The 18,300-nt window shown below is 52.4% G+C and overlaps 1 protein-coding gene across 4 annotated transcripts in view; it reads right to left on the reverse strand.

Moving 5' to 3' along the window:
* The window catches only part of KAZN (kazrin, periplakin interacting protein), a 977,721-nt gene that overhangs the window by 107,896 nt on the left and 851,525 nt on the right, over positions 1-18,300 (reverse strand). For all 4 annotated transcript variants that reach the window (XM_084784912.1, XM_084784914.1, XM_084784913.1 and 1 more), the window contains one exon: positions 3,871-4,062. In XM_084784912.1, coding sequence (XP_084641038.1) covers positions 3,871-4,062 — 192 coding nt within the window. The remainder of the gene's footprint in view (positions 1-3,870; positions 4,063-18,300) is intronic.

Genomic DNA, 18,300 nt, shown 5'->3' on the forward strand with positions numbered 1-18,300 from the left:
TCGTGGTTGTCATCTCAACATGTAGGCACTCAGCTGCTGCTCCAGCACCATGCTTGCCTGCCGCCATGCTCCCCACCATGATGGGCATGGACTTACCCTGTGAAACTATTAGCCCCCCAATAAACTTTTTTTCTGTAACTTGCTTTGGTCACGTTGCCTTACCACTGCAGTAGAAAAGTCAGTAAGACAGCTTAGAGCCCCAGGTCACGGAAACACGCCTGGACCAACCACATTTCTGCATTATTCATGGTTAATGAAAATACTAAATAGGAAGTCCTAAAAGTCATTCATAAGATTTTTTTTTTTGGTTTGGTTTTGGTTTTCTGAGACAGGGATTCTCGTATGACCTTGGCTGTCCTGGACTCTCTTCATAGATCCAGGCTGGCCTCGAACTCGCAGAGATCTACCTGCCTCTGCCTCCCAAGTGCTGGGATTACAGGCCTGCACCACCCCATTGGCCATTCATACATTTTAAGTAACTTCTTGCATGTGTGTGTGTGTGTGTGTGTGTGTGTGTGTGTGTGTGTGTGTATCTATATCTATCTATCTATCTATCTATCTATCTATCTATCTATCTATCTACCTATCTATGGAGGCCAGAGGTCCATGCCAGGTGTCTTCCTCACTCACTCTCCATCTTTTTTGTTTCGTTTCGTTTTGTTCAAGACAGGGTTTCTCTGTGTTAGCCTTGGCTGTCCTGGACTCGCTTTGTAGACCAGGCTAGCCTTGAACTCACAGCGATCCACTTGGCTCTGCCTCCCGAGCGCTGAGATTAAAGACATGCACCACCACCATGCCTGGCTCTCCACCTAATTTTTGGAGACAATCTCATGCAGTCTGTAGCTCACTTAACTCGCTAGGCTGGATGGCCAGCGGGCTCCCAGGATCCTCTTGTTTCTGCCTTCCCAGCGCTGTGGTTACAGCTGCACACTGCTATGCCTTGCTTTCGGCTATGAGCGCTAAGAATTGAACATAGGTCACGTGCTTGCAGCTGAGCTATCTCTTCAGCCCCTTACTGACTTCAAATAAATAGTTGCACCCACTCTGCTCCCTCATCAGCTTCTCTTGGTAAGCTCTAACTGTGCAGATATGTAAGGTAACCTTTGTCACAGGACACATGGACAGAAAAACACATAGTGCGTCCAGGCTCCATACTATCTAGCCAACATCTTAAAACATGTCCCCAAGACACGAGGGGTGTTAGATGCTCACCCTGTGCCTTGATGTAGACATCACCGTTTTAAAATTCTCACTCCTGTTGCAGCTCTGGATTCTTGCCCATTGCTCAGGCCAGGGTAGGATGTGGTGGTCCAGGAGCCGGGGAGCAGTGGGGTATACAAGCTTGGGCCCTGTCCATGCCCCCTGGCCCATAAACCGCCTCCTTCGAGCTAAACAACACAGCTAAGAATTCTGCCCCGGACCAAGGACAGGGGAGGAAGGGACCTCTGTTCCTAAAACGAACTCTGGGAAAGGTGCAAGAGGCAGAGTCTGGTGCTTCCCCGAGCTGGTACCAACTCTGCACAGGGGTGTCAGGCTCAGGGAGACCAAAGACCTCAGCTTGCACAGCCTGGGCCCTGCAGCACCTCCCTTCGGAGCCTCCGGGCCATAAGACTCCACAGTGAAGACAGGAGGGATATTATGAGGACCTTGAGCCCAGTATAGGTCGGCTACCCACACTGGAATAGACCTGTGGATGGCTGCACAAAAGGCAGGCGCATTTGGCAAAATGACTGCCCAAGCATGCGAACATCATGTACGTGGCAGCTGGGCCGCTATGTCCACCACCATCAATACCCTGTCACAAGAACCCTGAGTCCAGTAGTATGAATGAAAACGACCCCTATAGGCTCACGGGGAGTGGCACTATTAGGCAGTATGGCCTTGTTGGAGGTAGTGTGTCACTGGGGGTGGGGTTTGGGGTTTCAGAAGCCAAGCCAGGCCTAATGAATGGCCTCCCACTCTTCCTGCTGCCTGCCGATCCGGATGTAGAACTCTCAGCTACCTCTCCAGCACCATGTCTGCCTGCTACACTTCCCACCATGACAATAAACTAAACCTCTGAACTGTAAGCCAGCCCCAATTCAAAAAAAATTTTTTTTCCCTTATAAGAGTTGCCATGGTCACGGTGTCTCTTCACAATCATAGAAACCCTACGACACTGACAAAATAAGTGTCCCACATGCCTTGAGAGCCACACACATTATCCTCCCAATGGCTCCTGGGGGATGTCAATGAAGTGTCCTACGGCCACCTGCTGAGTCAGCCACGCAGACCTAGGAGGCTCACCAGCCAGCAAAATCCATCTCCCTTCAAGCTGTGAGAAGTCCATCTAGGGCAAAGCCAGACAGCAAGAAAGTTCATATCCCAGCCTCGTGACCCTAGAGCAATGTGTGACCAGGCTCCTGCCAATGACATCCTCTGACCCTCCACTGTGGCCCTTTGCATGGTGTCCCATGGGCCAGGAGGCTCAAGTACTCCCTCCCCAGCCTGAGATGCTCAACCAGGACTGGTCAAAGGAAAAATTTGGCTGCTCTGTGTGTCACGGCCGTCTAAGTAACGAGCCAGCTCTGGCTCCAGGGACAAAGCTCTTCTAATCATCTGGCAAGTGTGTTCAACCTGCAGCCCTCAGGTACAGCGCAAAAATCATAAACTGACTTAAAACATGAGATTTTTTTAAAAAATATTTTAGAACTAGACTGCACAGTTCTCCGGGGTGAACTTGGCAGTTGATAACTGTCACAATGTCAAAAGGCTGAATGCACTTTGAGGGAGAAGGTAGCATGCACACCCCAAAAGCTGGTCTCGGGAGACATTGTGGGACCAACTTCACAAAGCACCTCAGCAGCTGCATCTCAGACAGGCTTCCTACTTTTCCTCAAAGAACCTTCTGGAACCTTCCCAGAAGCCCAGAGCATGGGCAAGAAGCCTTGCAGGAGAAAGGGGGCTGAGAGCTGTCTCAGGGAGGCTGGGTTGGTTGCACTTGAGGCCCACAGGTCTGTAATCTCTAGTCAGCCAGTGACCAAGGGAACTGTGGAGAATTCCCACACGCCTGTATAGGTTCCAATGCCCCTGCCCCCAAACAGCACCACGGCTGCATGAGGCAACGTTTCGCAGAGAAAGTACACTGAGCTGAGTGGTCAGGCTAAACCCATGCCCTTCTCAGAGCCTACCTTGGGGGAACAGGAGTGACCTGCTGTGCGATACAGGGGGATGGACGTGATAGCAATGTGATAACTGATATCGGGGGAACGGACCAGGGCCACAGTCACCTCTCCAGCTGAGCCCAGCACGTGCTCAGTCCTGAGCAGGGAGGTCCCGCAGGCTCCCAAGAACATAGGGTACACTCAGCAGTGGGCCAGTGTTCTCTGGTTTATCAAAGATGGCTCCCGACGAGACCCCAGCCCTCTCTGAGAATCTATGAGCAGCTAGGAGTTGCTGGAGGCAGAGGTGACATGTGCTTTAGTGGTGAAGCCACTGACAAGGTGCCCAAGTTCCTGGAGACAGTCCTTCATCCATACTCTTGTGAGCAACCCTAATGAGACTCAGGGGTGGACACAGAAGCGGGACTAGCGGGGAAGACAGAGGGATGGGAAGCAGGAAGGGACGAGAGAGGGTGATAAGATTAAAATACATCTTCCACACATATGAAGATGTCATAACAAACCCATCACTATATAAAATGTACACTGATGAAAAGCTTCAAATAAGTTGTTTTTTTTTTTTTAAGTCCATTTGCTATTCAATCCTCAGAGCAGCTGTCACCCCAGGACAGGATGTGATAGAGGCCAACTCAACTCCAGGGAGTTCAGAACGGCTTGGGAGGGCCTGGGCGGACCTTCCAAGTCTGTCCCCCTGTCGCCTGTCACTCACCTTGCAAGGCTTCTTTGGCTCTGGCCAGTTCCTGCTCCTTCTGCACCAGCTGCACCCGTAGCTCGGTGGCTGAGAGGACCTCGGAGCACTTGCCACCCTGTGACTCCTCCAGGTCCTTGGCCAGCATTTCCTTCATCTGCCGGAGAAGGTGCACTTCCTCCTGGAGCTGGACCACTTCCTCCCGCAGGAGCACTAGGAGACAAAAGCAGCTTGTCAGAGGTGACAGGGGTGGGGGGAGATGGGGGAGGTGTGGCGAGGTGGAGTGGGGGGGGGACTGGAAAGGCTCAGGCAACTGTGAGCCATGTACACAGGACCTTGTCCTAAATGGGCCCTGGTCCCACCCACTCCACACACATACAATCCACCATACTTCGGGGGCCACTCGGTGTCCTCCCAATGGCCACAGACTTAAAGGTCAACATCCTGACCAGGAGTCACCTCATGCCTAGGGAAGCTCCCTCAAACCTGAGGCAGGCACCAACAGGAGCCTCACTTCATACCTCAGGCCACTGAAGCTTGATGCGGTTAAGGACTCTGAAAGGCCAGGTGACATGGGCTACACGTGCGACTCTGGTACTAAGTCAGAATTTGAACACAGTGTCACACTGGGGAACCGGTGTCGAAGAGCAGAGTTACATCCTGCAGAGCAGTGCCCCTTAGGGGTTCTACACCCCACAGAGGACACAGCATTGACAGGCATAGCCCCAAGAATGGGGGCACCATGGGGTGTAGGACATAACAGCAACTACATCCAGCCCTGTGTGTGCATCCCAAGAGACTCTTGTGTCTTCCGAAGATGCCCCTGGGTAATAGCTAAGCCTTTAAAGATGAGAGCTTGAGATGGAGAGATGGCTCAGCGGTTAAGAGCACTGTCTGCTCCTCCAGAGGTCCTGAGTTCAATTCCTGGCAACCACATGGTGGCTCCCAACCATCTATCCTGGGATCTGATACTCTCTTCTGGCATGCAGGTGTACACACAGATAGAGCACTCATCTACAGCAAATGAATAAATCTTAAAAAAAAAAGATGAGAGCTCATGGGAGTGTCATTTGCCACTATAGTCCGGAGGGCCCTGGTGTGTTCCTTTAAGCACCAATAAACCCCAAACTGCAGCACTGCGCAGATTTTATGGGCCTTCCTAATGACCACTCTTGTAAAGTCACATCAAGAATGAAGTTGCCAGGTACGGTCGGTCGTACACTTGTTTAATTAACACCAGCATCAGAGGGTAAGGCGAGAGAGGTTCTGCAGGTTCAACCAGCCTGGGCTAATAATGAATTCCAGGCCAGCCTGGGCTATAGAGTAAGACTCTTTCCTTCCCTCCACTCTCTAAAAGAGTGGGTCCTCTCATCTCCGGTGGCAGGAGAGGAACCGAGTGGAAGGACAACACAGCGGCAGCTCTGGAGACAGTCCCAGAGCCTCTGCTGAAGGCAGCTCCAGCAGTGTGCCCTCCCAGCCCCACCCACCCTCCACTGCAACCACCAGGCTCTTTCGTACTCCCCACTATCCTCCCCCAGCCCCCCCCCCCCCCCCCGCCACGCAGATACTTCTTCCCCCAAAGATCCCAGCGCCTGCTTGCTCTCTTTCTCCAGTACAGGATGCCGATTGTCCAGGCCTCTTTGAAAACCTGCAGGGTAAGTTTGCTTGGTCCTGCCTTAGCCCCCATTCGCTCCAGGCACACCTCTCCAGGCAGGAGGTCAGATCACAAAAGGCCTTAACCCCACAGCCACCTGTGTCCCTTGCTCTGGCTTGCTGTCTGTTAGTGGTCCCCAAGACTCTGGAATTCTCTCCTTTTATCTCCATTTGCCCATCCTGACAGGGTCCCTTTGCACACTCACCTGTCACCCAGAGCTTATTTCAGAATCAAGTGTGAGTGACTGCTAGCACAAATCCAATAACACTACACTGTGCAGTTAGTTTTTGTTTGCTTAAAAAAATTACACACACACACACACACACACACACACACACACACACACACACACACTCTGAGGAACCCACTAAAGTCCCTTATTGTCCATGCAAGTGGCAGTGGATCTCAAGAAGCCCTGTCAGTCCCTTGTCAACTCTCCCTCATCTTTAAGTTCTTTCTTGGGGTCTTGTTTGTTACACACCACAGGCATCCCACCGCAGTCAGGGATGTTAGACTAAGAAAGTAAAACAAAAATAAAAGCTAAAACCCCAGATGCATGGGGAGGGGGACAGGGACACACGAAGCCGGAGGGACTGACCTCAGGGAAGCGATGGGTTTTTTTTTTTAGGGTAAGTATATTCCAAGTAGCTGTGGAAAACACTTTCCCTCGGCATGCATTTGTATTGCCCAACATTCTAATTTGACTAGGTATGGTTTCCTTCCAAGTGGGGCTCTCCCCTCCCAGGGTCACAGGCCCAGGAAACAACGTGACCCTGGGGGCTGGTATTGCTAGAACACCCTGAGGGAGTGTGTGAAGGAACAACAGTTGCTGCACCTGAGCTTGGCCAAAGGCAGACATGGGGGTGGCTCTGGCATCCCTCCCACCTAACAGGTGTACCTACCAGAGGTCCCACCCTCCAGCTCTGAAGCAGCCAATGGGAACCAGGCACGCCTAACAAGGGCCCAGTCTCAGGAAACCAGGCTGGAAAAACAACTGTGGGAGAAAACGAGAGGTTCCTGTGAGCTTACAAAGCAGCCACACAGGCTGGGCAGGCAGTACAGCTTCTGCCCTGCACCTTCCAGGATCAGAGCCAACCTACCACATGGCCTTCAGAGATGGCCCCAGGCTGCAGTCCTGGGATCACTGGACAGGGAGGGGACTGTGGCTACAGGCCTCAGCTGTCTTACCTGTGAAATGAGGTAAATGAAACTTAAATGGAGGCTCAGGGTGTGCCTAGCACACCCAAGGCCCTGAGTTCCATCCCCAGCCGTACTCCAATAAACTTAAATGTGCCTGACACCCTGCCCACAGTACGTGAGTGACACCAATATGCACAGCCCACCTTGTCACCTGCATACAGGGGACCGAACACACACATCACAAACTAGAAAGAAAATGGCGTTAGCTTGGCTTTGTGCCTCAGAGGGATTGGCACCTTGTGGTGTGTCCTTGGACAAGACACTACCTATCTCTGTGCCTCCACAGAGGTGGTTCAAGGGGAGCGCTCTTCGTAAGTCTAGAGAAATGTTACCGCTAGGGTCTGGAGCAGGGACTCTGGACTCTGATGTGTTAACTGCAGCTCAGCAGTTGCCAGCAAGACCAGGCCGCTTGCTGGGTTCAAGTTAATCAGAAAGGAGCCAAGTTTCTCAGCAGTACAGGCCATGCTTGCCTCTCAGGCACAGGAGACTAAGGCACTGGACTGTACTCAGTACCAACTATTGACCCTCCACTCCAGCCTGTGTAGACAGCCAGTGTAGACAGCTAGCATAGACAGCCTGGTGTAGACAGGCAGCATAGACACCACTGAGGGAGACAGGAGGAAGGCACAGGTGCTGAGCCAAGCAGCCGCTCACAGGAATCTTCCAGGACCGTCCTGGCCTCATCCAAGCACAGAAAAACAAACAGCAAACAGGAACTGTACCCTCCTGCACCGGGCAAACCACAAGCCTCAGGCCCCTGGGCAGGGAGCAGACAGGAGCAAAAGCCACATTCAGATGAGGGTTGCTGGGAGACTCCTGCCCCAGGGAGCTGCTTGCTACCGTTGGAGCTAACTTACCAACATAGGAGGCCCCAGGTGCCTCTTCCCTGAGGAAGAAGGGGTACAGCGTACCCTCCCCAGAGGACACATTAGCAATCAGTGATCCTGGGAGCTGAGATGAACCTGCTACTGCACAGCTCATCTCCTTTAGTCTGCAAGAGTTCTGCTTTCTAAAAAAAAAATGTTATCTCCCACCTTTCAATGTAGCTAAGATGGCCCATGTGACCCAGGTCTGGTCAATGGACTATAGAAAAAAAAATATTTTATTTTATTTTTGCTTTTTGAGACAGGGTTTCTCTGTGTAGCCTTGGTTGTCCTGGAACTACTCACTCTGTAGACCAGGCTGTCCTTGAACTCACAGATCCACCTGCCTCTGCCTCCCAAGTGCTGGGATTAAAGGCATGTGCCACCACCACCTGGTAGGAAAAAAAAAGTTTTCGAGAAGGACTGTCACTTAAAGACAGAAAAGTGGGAGGGCGGGAGAAGCCAAGTCTTTCCCCCACATTTTATCTTCAGAGAGTGGATGTAATGGTTGTGGCTGAAGCTGCAGCAGCCACCTTGTATAAAGAGGCAATCAATGTCTTACCTAGGCCAATTCTCACAAAAACACATGAAATAGGTACTACCATTAACACACCAACTTCATAGGCGTTAAATGGCAGGGCCAAGGTCACAATCAAGAGCCAGGCACTGGGCCTGGGTGTGTGCTAGCAGCACCCTGTCCCAGCTTCTACAAACGCAGGCCAGTTCTGAGTTCTGAGAACAGCGATGTTTGCTGATTCCCGCACACAAGCATCCCAGCGCGCATCTACGTGAAGCACACTAAGAGAGCTACGGAGTCCAGAGCAGTGTAACTGTGGGTACCTCCCCAGTGGTCACACCACCCACTGTCTACTGCTAACCAAATCATAAGGCTCAGGAGCGGCGCATAGCTTGTGGGTGACTTTAGCGGCAGAGCCCAGGTCTTTCTCAGTTCTGGGATGCAGTGGCAGTGGAGTCACGTGCCCTCCTCACCCTCATCCTCATCCATCCCACCCGTCTCCACTCCCCCAGGAGTGGGCTTGCTCTTGTCCTCATGGTGGACTAGCACCTGCAGTCCCTGAGAAGGATATGGGTTTCCTCAGAGACGGGGTTGCACCCCAGTGCCATCTTCTCATAAAGACAGGCCAGGGAGTTAGCGGGGCTCAGTCTTAGCTCCTCTGCTTCCTGCTGTGGACCCCTGGCATCTGACCTGAATGCAAAAACTGGTTTCCCTGCCTTCGGTAAACATTACACAAGGTAATAACTGTCTCTTAGGGTCTGTCCAGCCTTTTGACACCGTGACACAATGTTGCCACCTACTACAAAGTCCAGGCCCTGGGAACTACAAGGAAGCTAATAATGATGATAGATAATTATAAAAATATTACTTTAACATCCCTCCAAGTCTCATAGTTTTAAGTAAGTTTTACCACATTGTGTTGGACTGCACTCACAATTATTCCTGGGCACACGCTGCCCACCAGCCACATTGGATAGAAATATTCTGCAAGCCGGGCGTGGTGGCGCACGCCTATAATCCCAGTACTCGGGAGGCAGAGGCAGGTGGATCGCTGTGAGTTCGAGGCCAGCCTGGTCTACAAAGCGGGTCCAGGACAGCCAAGGCTACACAGAGAAACCCTGTCTCAAAAAACAAAACAAAAAAACAAAAAAACAAAAAAAGAAAGAAAAAAGAAAAAAAAAAGAAACATTCTGCAAAGCTTTAAACAGGTGTGAAGAGTAGTTTCTCCACCACCACTTTGTTTTGTTTTGAGATAGGGCCTTTTGACATAGCTCTGGCTAGCCTGGAACTAGACTGGCCTTGAAGTGACGATCCACCAGCCGCCACTCTAAGCGGCTCAATGTCATGACAGAGAAATGTCTTTTTGGGGAATGCTCTGGTCTGAGCACCTAAGGAACCCTGAGCCACATACCCTGACCTACAGGGTGAGCTAAGGGCTGTCAGGGCAAACCCACTCAAGAAAGACAAAACAGAGCAGAGGGGGCCTGTGTGAGAAAACTGAGCCAAAGGACTGTTGCCAGCTGCCTATTACACATGGATATGTAGGTCACCAGACAGACATATACCTGCTCCTTGAGCTCAGATTCTGGCTTTCTACAGCAAAGCCAATGTACTGAGGGAGACATCCAGCCCCTGAGCTAACCTGTGCTCTCTAGCTGGCCTCTTCAGAGGGATAGCCTCAGTAGCTTTGTGGACTGACTTCTGGGGTTTGGACTGTGGACAAGGGGGCCTATATTCCCAGGAGGGTCACCTGAGCCATATATGCACAGAGGGAAAGATGACATAGAGAGGTACCTTGCAGATGAAACAATCACTACTGTCCCCTTCTGCCTTTTAGAGATCACAGCTGCTGTCCCTCCTGCATCCCTGGTGGCCTTGTGCTGGGTGACAGGATCCATCCCTAAGGCCACAGGGCAACCCTGTAGGGCTGAGTGACACTCGAAGGTTCTAGCAAGGTACAATTACCTCTCTGTGACCTGGCCTGAGCTTGGTTGGTGGCCTTGCCTGAGCTGGCCTTGTTATTGCCGAGTTTGGGCCAAGTCCTACGCAGCTGGCGTGGCTGACACGGGACACTTATTTGAAGCCAGGAGAGATGAGACACTCTTGGAGGAAAGGGTTGAGACAGACACTGACCAGAGGTCAAAGTGACCTGAAGGGACGTGGTTAGCAGAAATGCGGGAATCCAGCAAAGTGGTTCCTAATGGGGGAGGGGTACCTGAAAGCAGACTAGGGAGGGGGCTGCTGGCAGCCCAGGGCAGAGAGTGAGGTCTCCACAGCGGCCCAGGTCCTCGCCTGTGCTATATCGTACAGACAGGGAGAGACTTGTCCTGGCCAACTGGCACATTTGAGGCTGTTGGTCACCTCGGCCTGGGTGGTACCAGCGAGACCTCCCAGGCCTTCTTATGTGTTCTTCACCTTGATGTGGCATGGGTGCTCCATCCTCACTCGAACCCTTGAGGGACAAGGCACCAAGGCATTTGCAGGACACTGAAGCGTCCTGTAAGTGGGGGGTCATGGGGGTGGGGTAAACGGGATGCTCTCTCACAATAGGCATAGCCTTGTAATTTCAATTCCCCACCACCCCCACCCTCTTCACAGGAGGCTCCCGAAGCAGTCACTAATGCATCCATCTTTTCCTGGCATCTAAAAGGGGGCGGGGGGGGGGGGGGGTCCTATGTAGGGGAGACAGTCTGTTATGAAGCCAAAAGTGTCGCAGGGAAGCACAGGAGGGGTCAGGATGCGGCGGCTTTCCTGTGTGTGCAGCCAGAGGGTAGGGTTGCAGGCGGGACTACACTGACACAGACACCCTGAGCCTGGGCCTTCCTCTTATCTCAGGCTACACTTGCCCCGCTCCTGCCTTGGTCCCCGCCTGGAGAGGGACAACTGGAAACATCCCCCTCTTCTCAGACCTCCATTGTTCCCAATAGCCAGGTTCCCCTGCCTGTCTCAAGAGCCCCCGCCCCCCCCCCCCCTACCCAGGCCACCATCTCTAGCAGCTGGCTGAAAAGAAGCTGCCGCTTGCAAGGACTCCTGTGTCACGTGATCTTGCCATGGATCTGACGCTCCGTTTCCAAACAGGAAAGGATGGCCACAGACTCTTTACCTTCACTAGTCCTGTCACTCTCCCCTCCTCCCGCAAGCCTGCAGTTGCCCCGGGTGAGGTAACTCTTACCCCAGTGCAGGTGTGGTTTGAGCCTGATAGGGACCAGGTGTGACCTCCTCTTTTTTTTTTTTCCTCCAATTTCACACAACTGTTTATTTCTTTGGGGGTGTGTTTAATCAGCCTGCCCTGCACATTAAACTGCTCCTGTGAGGGCGTTGGGCTAACCTCTCACCATCTTGCTGCCTCAGAGGCCATGGTCCCTTGCCCCCGCGCCCCCCCCCCCCAAGGAGCTATTCAATATCTCAGAGTTCCAATTTTCTCCTGGGACAGGGCTGTGCAGTGACCCTGCCCTGAGAGGAAGTCTGTAGGAAGATTGAGTGTAGTGACAGACTCATGGATTATGGGCCTCCCTGGTCTGCCGGAGACCTGGGCATCAAGAAGCTGCACACGCCCCCTCACTGGGTGGTTCCAGCAATAAATATACTGTCTGACTCGGAAGGAGACCAGGTGACTGAGTCTCGGACAGGTGGCCAGGACTCCGCAGCCTCCAGGTCTAGGCTCTGGCTTTTGGTGGCTCTAAGGAGCCAGCGACTTGGTGGGGCAGGATGGGAGAGGGTTGGATGGCCACCTCCTCCAGCCCTCAGTGGAGATTTTTTTTTGGGGGGGGCTGATATTAGAAGCATCAAGCTGCCTACAGCTCACTCAAATCTGGTGGATTGACAGGGCTGTCCTAGGCTCTTGGTACAAGGAGTCACACGGAACTTATGGACGGAGTCACAGGGCCATTGCTTCTTCTGAGAGGCTGGCTCGCCCACCTTTCCTTCCTAGTTTGTTCACACCCATGGGTTAGGCTCTGCTGATGGCTAAACCTGGGCATCTCTGGTTAGGGACACCCTCCATGTTTTATTATTTTGTGGAGGCATGTTCACGTGTGAGTGCAGATGAGTTACTCATAGCACAAGAATTATTTACACAAGTAGAGGTCAGAGGTCAATCCTAACTGCCAGTCCCTGGTTTCCACCTTATTTCAGATGGGGTCAGATGGGTTCCTCATTGCACATGCTGGGCTAGTTGGCCTGTGAGCCACTGGGATTCTCCTGTCTCTACCTCCTATCTTTCTTAGGAGAGATGGGATTAAAGATACACGTCTTTACTTGCGTTCTGGGGATCTGAACTTGGGTCCTCATGCATATGTGTAAGCATTTACAATCCCAGCCATGTTTCCAGATCCCCCTTTTTGTTTCTGATACAGCGCACCCCCACTGGACTTTGGGACCTGCACCTCCCCCCCCCCCCATCCCTATGTCCCCATCAACACTTGACCTTCAGCAGTGGAAATGTGTCCTGGTCTGAGCAAGGCTGACTCAGCCTGACCTCGGTGATTGGCTCAAAGGAAGGCACGTGACCGAATCCAGCCCATCCCCAAGTTTATCACCAGACTCCAGGTTGCCCTGGGGCTGCTAGCAGCCATAGTCGCCACCACCATAAGTGACAGCCAGCAAAGCCTGACAAGGTAACTCACACCACACACCTGTAGCCTTGCACCTGCATCCTCCCCTACTGAGTGAACAGTCACTCTCACGTCCTAGCTGGTCTCAGCCAAGTCTCCTACTGCTTGCAAGAGAAAGAGAATCCTGGCAAATCCTTTCTGCCAGTTTTGGAGAAGCCTCCCCCATCCCCCACAAACATGAAGACTGTCTGCTGTGTGCCAAACCCTCCAAGCTATAGTCTTCCTCGGGAAGCAGGAAGTGACGTGGATTTTACTTGCTTAAGTAAAGCGATGAGCTTCCTTCCCTGACTACTCTGGTTGCCACTGCTTTTCAGCCTTAGAAACCAACTTCCTATTGCTCCCCCACCTCATCCCGCCCCCATCAAGCCCTGCCATCCCCAAACCTCCTAATTCTTCTTCAAGGTTATTTCCAAACAAGCCCTGTCTCTGTGGGCCGTGTTCCTCTTCTGCTACCTGCAGGGATCTTGGGAGCACCAACCACACATCTGGGCTGGGTGTTCACCCAGTGGCTGACACTGAGCCTGGGCCAAGAGTCACTCCCCAGCCACATGCAGAATTGCTGCGCAGCATTTGTTCCAATCCTCAGATGCAACGGCTGAGGTCGTTACTCAGCGGCAGAGCTTGGGCCAATCAGCACTAGCAAAGGCTGAGGGCTCGACAGAGTGCCAAAGCCCTGGTCCAGCCTCTATTCCATCCCTAGCTAATTCCAACTTGCAGGTGCAGAGATGGTCAGGTGAGCTGGTTCAAAGTCAAAAGTTCAAAGTTCAAGGTCGGAGAGCTGGTGTTGGTGGCTCAGGTGTGCCCCAGTTTGGAAGTTCGTCAGATTCCTAAGCTCAAAATCTAAATGCCAAAAAAAATTAAAGTAAAATAAATAAATAAATAAATAAAAATAAAAAAATCTAAAGGCCTCCCCTGAAATATCAGGGAAAAGGGTTGACCAGAAGCTCAAAGTGGGCTTCTCTTTGAGTGACCTTCTTCCCTCCCAACGTCAGCCTCCAGAAAAGAGGTCACAGTAGTCATCAGATGATCCTGCCTGCTCCCTTCCTTTCATACCTTGCACAGCCCTCCCTGCTCACTTCCTTCCTCTTGTCCACCTCCCACCAAAGAAAACACCATAGAAGTGCAGGAGGGAGGGACATGAGCAGACATTCGTCACCCACCATGCAGTGGCCTGGCCCTTCAACACGGGTGCTCACAGCTCACGGCAAGTTGAACCCACAGCCTGAGCTAGGTCAGCCCGCCCTGGCTTCCTGCTCCAGAGACCAAGCCAGCACCCAAGCCTCAGTTTCCCTTCCAGCTGCCTCTAGCATCTAGGGAACGGATGCAAACCCCTGGCACCGTCAGAGCTGCTTCTCTCTGACTAGCTCCAAGGAGCTCTGGGTGACACCAGGCTTCTATTCCTATTGCATGGACAGATAAACTGAGGCCCAGAGGAAGGGTTTAGACGCATTTATTATCTTGACCTCTAAGATGCCTGTCATTACAAACTGGAAACAAAACTAAATACTGTGCTTGGGCTTGGAGAGCCTAAGCCAGTCTCAAATGTCAGCTCAAGGTCAAATGACCACAGGGAGGGAAGTGGGCATCAGGCTGGGTGTGGGCTCCCCTGCGGCTGCCATCACACAGGGATGGCAGAGATGAAATGCCTGTTTTGGTAGACCCCCCCCCTCCCCCTGTGCCCCAAGGCAAGCACTAAAATCAAGTCCAGACTGGTCTGAGCAAGTCACAGCACCGGAAGGGCCACAGAGACAATTATGGGGTAATTCCTGCTGCCCTGTGACCTGTGGCTCTTCCCCCACCCCCACCCCCCAATGCTGCCCCTTGGTCCCCTGTGAAAATAACCATAGTGATAAGTATAACCCCCGACTCTGAAGGCAACTCCCTGGTTCACATTTTGACTCTTGCTGGAGTCACACCATGTGGCTCAAAGCCCCCTGTAACTCCAGCTCCAGGGATCTGAATGCTTTGTTCTGGCCTCTGTTGGCACTGCACATGCGCACAGACACACTAATCTCAGTTCTCTGACCCTCGAAAGTAACCCCACCCCACCCTCTGCCTCCATGCATGGACGATAGGTGTGATAGTAAGGCCTGGCTCCCAAGGCTGTTGTGATAATGCTCTCTCCAAAAAAGCCTAGCATAGCATCATCCCTCAGTGAATACAGGTAGCCAACCAGCTGTCTGGGCCAGCTAGGGTCAGCAGGACTTGTAAATAGAGGGGGAAGACAAGGAGGATGCCTCAGGCTGTGGAACCGCAGCAGACACCCCTCCCCCTCCCCAAGGGAGGCTTATGGGGTGCAGAGCTCACAACACTGGCAGGCACCCTCAAACCCGTGTATCTTATTCCTCCTTTTCCTCCAGCCTGACTGAACAGTTGCTTCAGGAGGGAATAAAAGATGCTCCGCATAGTTTGAATGTTTCGCTTATGAAAACCGGCACGACTAACTTTATAAACTGTGTAACGGGTCAAGTCGCTTAAGAGAGACTGGTCCCATCGAGGGCTGGGGTAGGGAAGGCGGGCACAGCCTCGGCCAGAGCCAAGTGGCTGGGATTCCCAGAAGGCGCCATCTGGGATGTCTCAGAAGGGGGCACCAGATCACAGCCTGGTGTCTCCACATGAAATAGGATCCTCCCTCTGGAAGCCCAGTCCAGGCAGAGGAGAGGAGGCACTTCCGGCCTAGGTCTGTTTTCCCACACTCCAGGGTGCCTGGGTCTCTAGCCAATCAAGTAAATTGAAAAATTACCTTAGGCTAAGAAAAAGCAGGCCAGGCTAAGGGGGACAGGCTCTCGGGAATCCTGTTGGTACACAGCCTGCCTGGACTTTAACAGTCTATACCTAAGGAAGGGTGGAGGACCTGGGAGGCGCTGGGCCTTCTAGGAGTTTTGTGGCTCCAGGGCTCTCTCTGCTAGGCAGGAGGCCATGAAAGCATCCAGCCTCAGACGGGAGCTATAACTGCATTGAGCAGAGAACCCGCTCAGCATGCACGGGGCTTTGAGTTCAGTCTACTGCACTGTATAAACTGGGTGTGGTGCTCTGTAGCTACAATTCCAGCAGGAGAGGCGGAAGCAGGAGGATCAGAGGTTCAAGACTCCTCCGGTGAGGAAATCAGGACACAAAGAATGAAAAGCCAGCCCAAGAGTGCAGGCCAGTGAGTGCCGGCGCTGTTCACCTGGTCACCAGACAATCTCCCCTGGCAATGTTACATCCCAGAGTGCTATTCTGGGCTGGGTCACAGGGCCACCCATCACCCAAGTCCTAGTAAACATAACTGCCAAGGACAAGATGGTGTCCTCATGCCCAGGACACTGTGCAATGGGCCCAGACAGCTAATCCCAACATGTGGCTTTTAACTTTGTCTTCAAAGTGCCCTCCTGTCTATTATGGTTACTATTTGAACCCCGTGGTGTGTTTTATTGTCCTCATTAGAAGGCTAATGGTGGTTCAGCCTAGTCATACGGGGTGGGTGGTGCAGCCTAGCCTGAGCCTGGTCCTCCACCCTGTCCATTTCAGCATACAGCCTCTTTGATACACCCAAACCTCTCCAGGCTGCTCTGTCCACTCTTGTCCTCTTTGGACCCCTGTCTGTGAGGACCATGAGCATCAATTCCTAAGTGGCCTGACTCATCTCTAGAGACCTCTGCCATCAGCTTTGGGGAGCTTTGAAATGGGAAACCAATGTGGACCCCATCACTGCACCCCTCTTTCCAGGAAGCCACATCCTTCCCGACTAGACGTGAAGGGAGCTCCTCCCACCCACCCCCAATTGTTTTTCGAGACAGGGTTTCTCTGTGGAGCCTTGGCTGTCCTAGACTCACTTTGTAGACCAGGCTGGCCTCGAACTCAGAGATCTACCAGCTTCTGCCTCCCAAGTGCTGGGATTAAAGGTGTGTGCCACCAGGCCTAGCAAGAAAGCTATTTTTTAAATGCTTTATTTGGCTGGGCTGGAGGTGGAGCTCATTTGGGTGGGTGGTTTGTCTAGCATGCACAAGGTTCTGATTTTGATCCCCAGCATGGTCAAATATGCCTATAATCCTAGCACTGAGGTGGCAAGGAGATCAGGAGTGCAGGGTCATCCTGGGCTATATAGAGCACTCAAGGCCAATTGAGTCCCTAACTAAAAATGAAAGGAGGGAAAAGAAAAATAAGAGAAAAACAAGAAAACCATTTTTCATTTTGGGGAGTCTGGGAAACGTGGCCCCGTGAACCAACTGTATAACCAGGATCCAGAGAAATGTGGAGTTTGGGAAAGAGGAGGAAACAAAGCGGTGAGGGGGCAGTCTCAGGGAAACCTGATGCCACCACAGAGCTTTAGGTACCTCTGCAGAGGCAGTGTGGCTCAGTGGTGAGATGCAGGCTCTAGCCCCAGGTGTTTGGGTTGAGTTGGCTGCCATCCATCAAGGGCCCCAGCAAGTCACCATCATGCCTCTCTAAGGCTCAGTGCCCTCATCTGTCTTACAAGGTCAACAAGAGACTAAATTAGTCGCTAGATAAAAGAATGTGTTGGGCTGTGAGAAGCACTACACATAGCTGGGGTATTCTACTTCTTGCTCATTCCTTGAGAGCCACACCTTCTGGTTCTCCTCTCCTAGCAGCATTGTCCCCAAGTACTTCTGGAACCTTCTGGAACCTTCTGGAACTTTCTGGCCATAGCCGTCAAGTAGAGCATTCTTTGCTGAGAGATCTTTGGGAATAGGGCTTCCAGTAGCCAGGGGCTGGCTGCTCCGTGCAGTACTAATGTAGAGGTTCAACACAGGACTCCTCTCCTGTCACTCTCCAATTTATGACCAGGGATATGTCTCACTCCTGCCTGGAGCAGCTCCTGAAATCCCAACAATATCACCCAGCCATTCCCAGCCTAGACCTTGGCTGTCTGGCTCCCCCAACAGTTCAAAGGTCAGGCTGCTTCTAAGCCTCAAGCTGCCTCTTGGGAGAGCGCGGAGGGGGAAAGTATTTGAAAAATGCAAATGGAAGCACCCAGTGGCTTTCCACCCCCCACTCCCAGCCAGCTCCCAGCCAGCTCCTAGAATACAGAATACAAGACTCAGCCTGGTACAGTGTGGACCTAAGAGAAACGAAAAGGCAAGGGCTGCGGATATGGTTTACTCATTGGTGGCCCTGCTGCCAATCCCAGACCAGCGAGTGACAGTCACCCCAGCACAAGCCACAGGCAGAGAAGGGTCAGGAGAGGGCTTCCCGGGGTGTTCCTTGCAAGCCTGCTGCATGTCTCCCATAGGAAAATGAAGCCACCAGAGCACAGACTCCAGTCTGGGCCCTGGATGACGGAGATGTGTCTGACTTCAATAAAGGGAAGCCGGCAGCGGAAGAGCGGCAAGCTCTGGATGTGGCGGGTCAAGGGCTGGGGCTCAGTGCCAGAGAGCTTGGCGGGGGTTCCATGGCCAGCACTGAAAACTCGAACTCAGAAAACAGAGGCCTAGAGGGGAAAAGTCTCTCTAGCAGGCCCTCCAGGCTCCAGTCCTGTGTGTCAGCCTTCCCCTGCCACGCTCTCTGCAGCTGAACTGTAGCTCTTGCTTGTTTCACTTTGGCAGCATATATACCACGGACTGTCCAGGCCTTGGGACCTCTCTCTCCTGATACCTGCAAAAT

This window comes from Acomys minous (genome assembly GCF_964271855.1).
Source record: "Acomys minous genome assembly, chromosome: 6".
NCBI lineage: Eukaryota > Metazoa > Chordata > Mammalia > Rodentia > Muridae > Acomys > Acomys minous.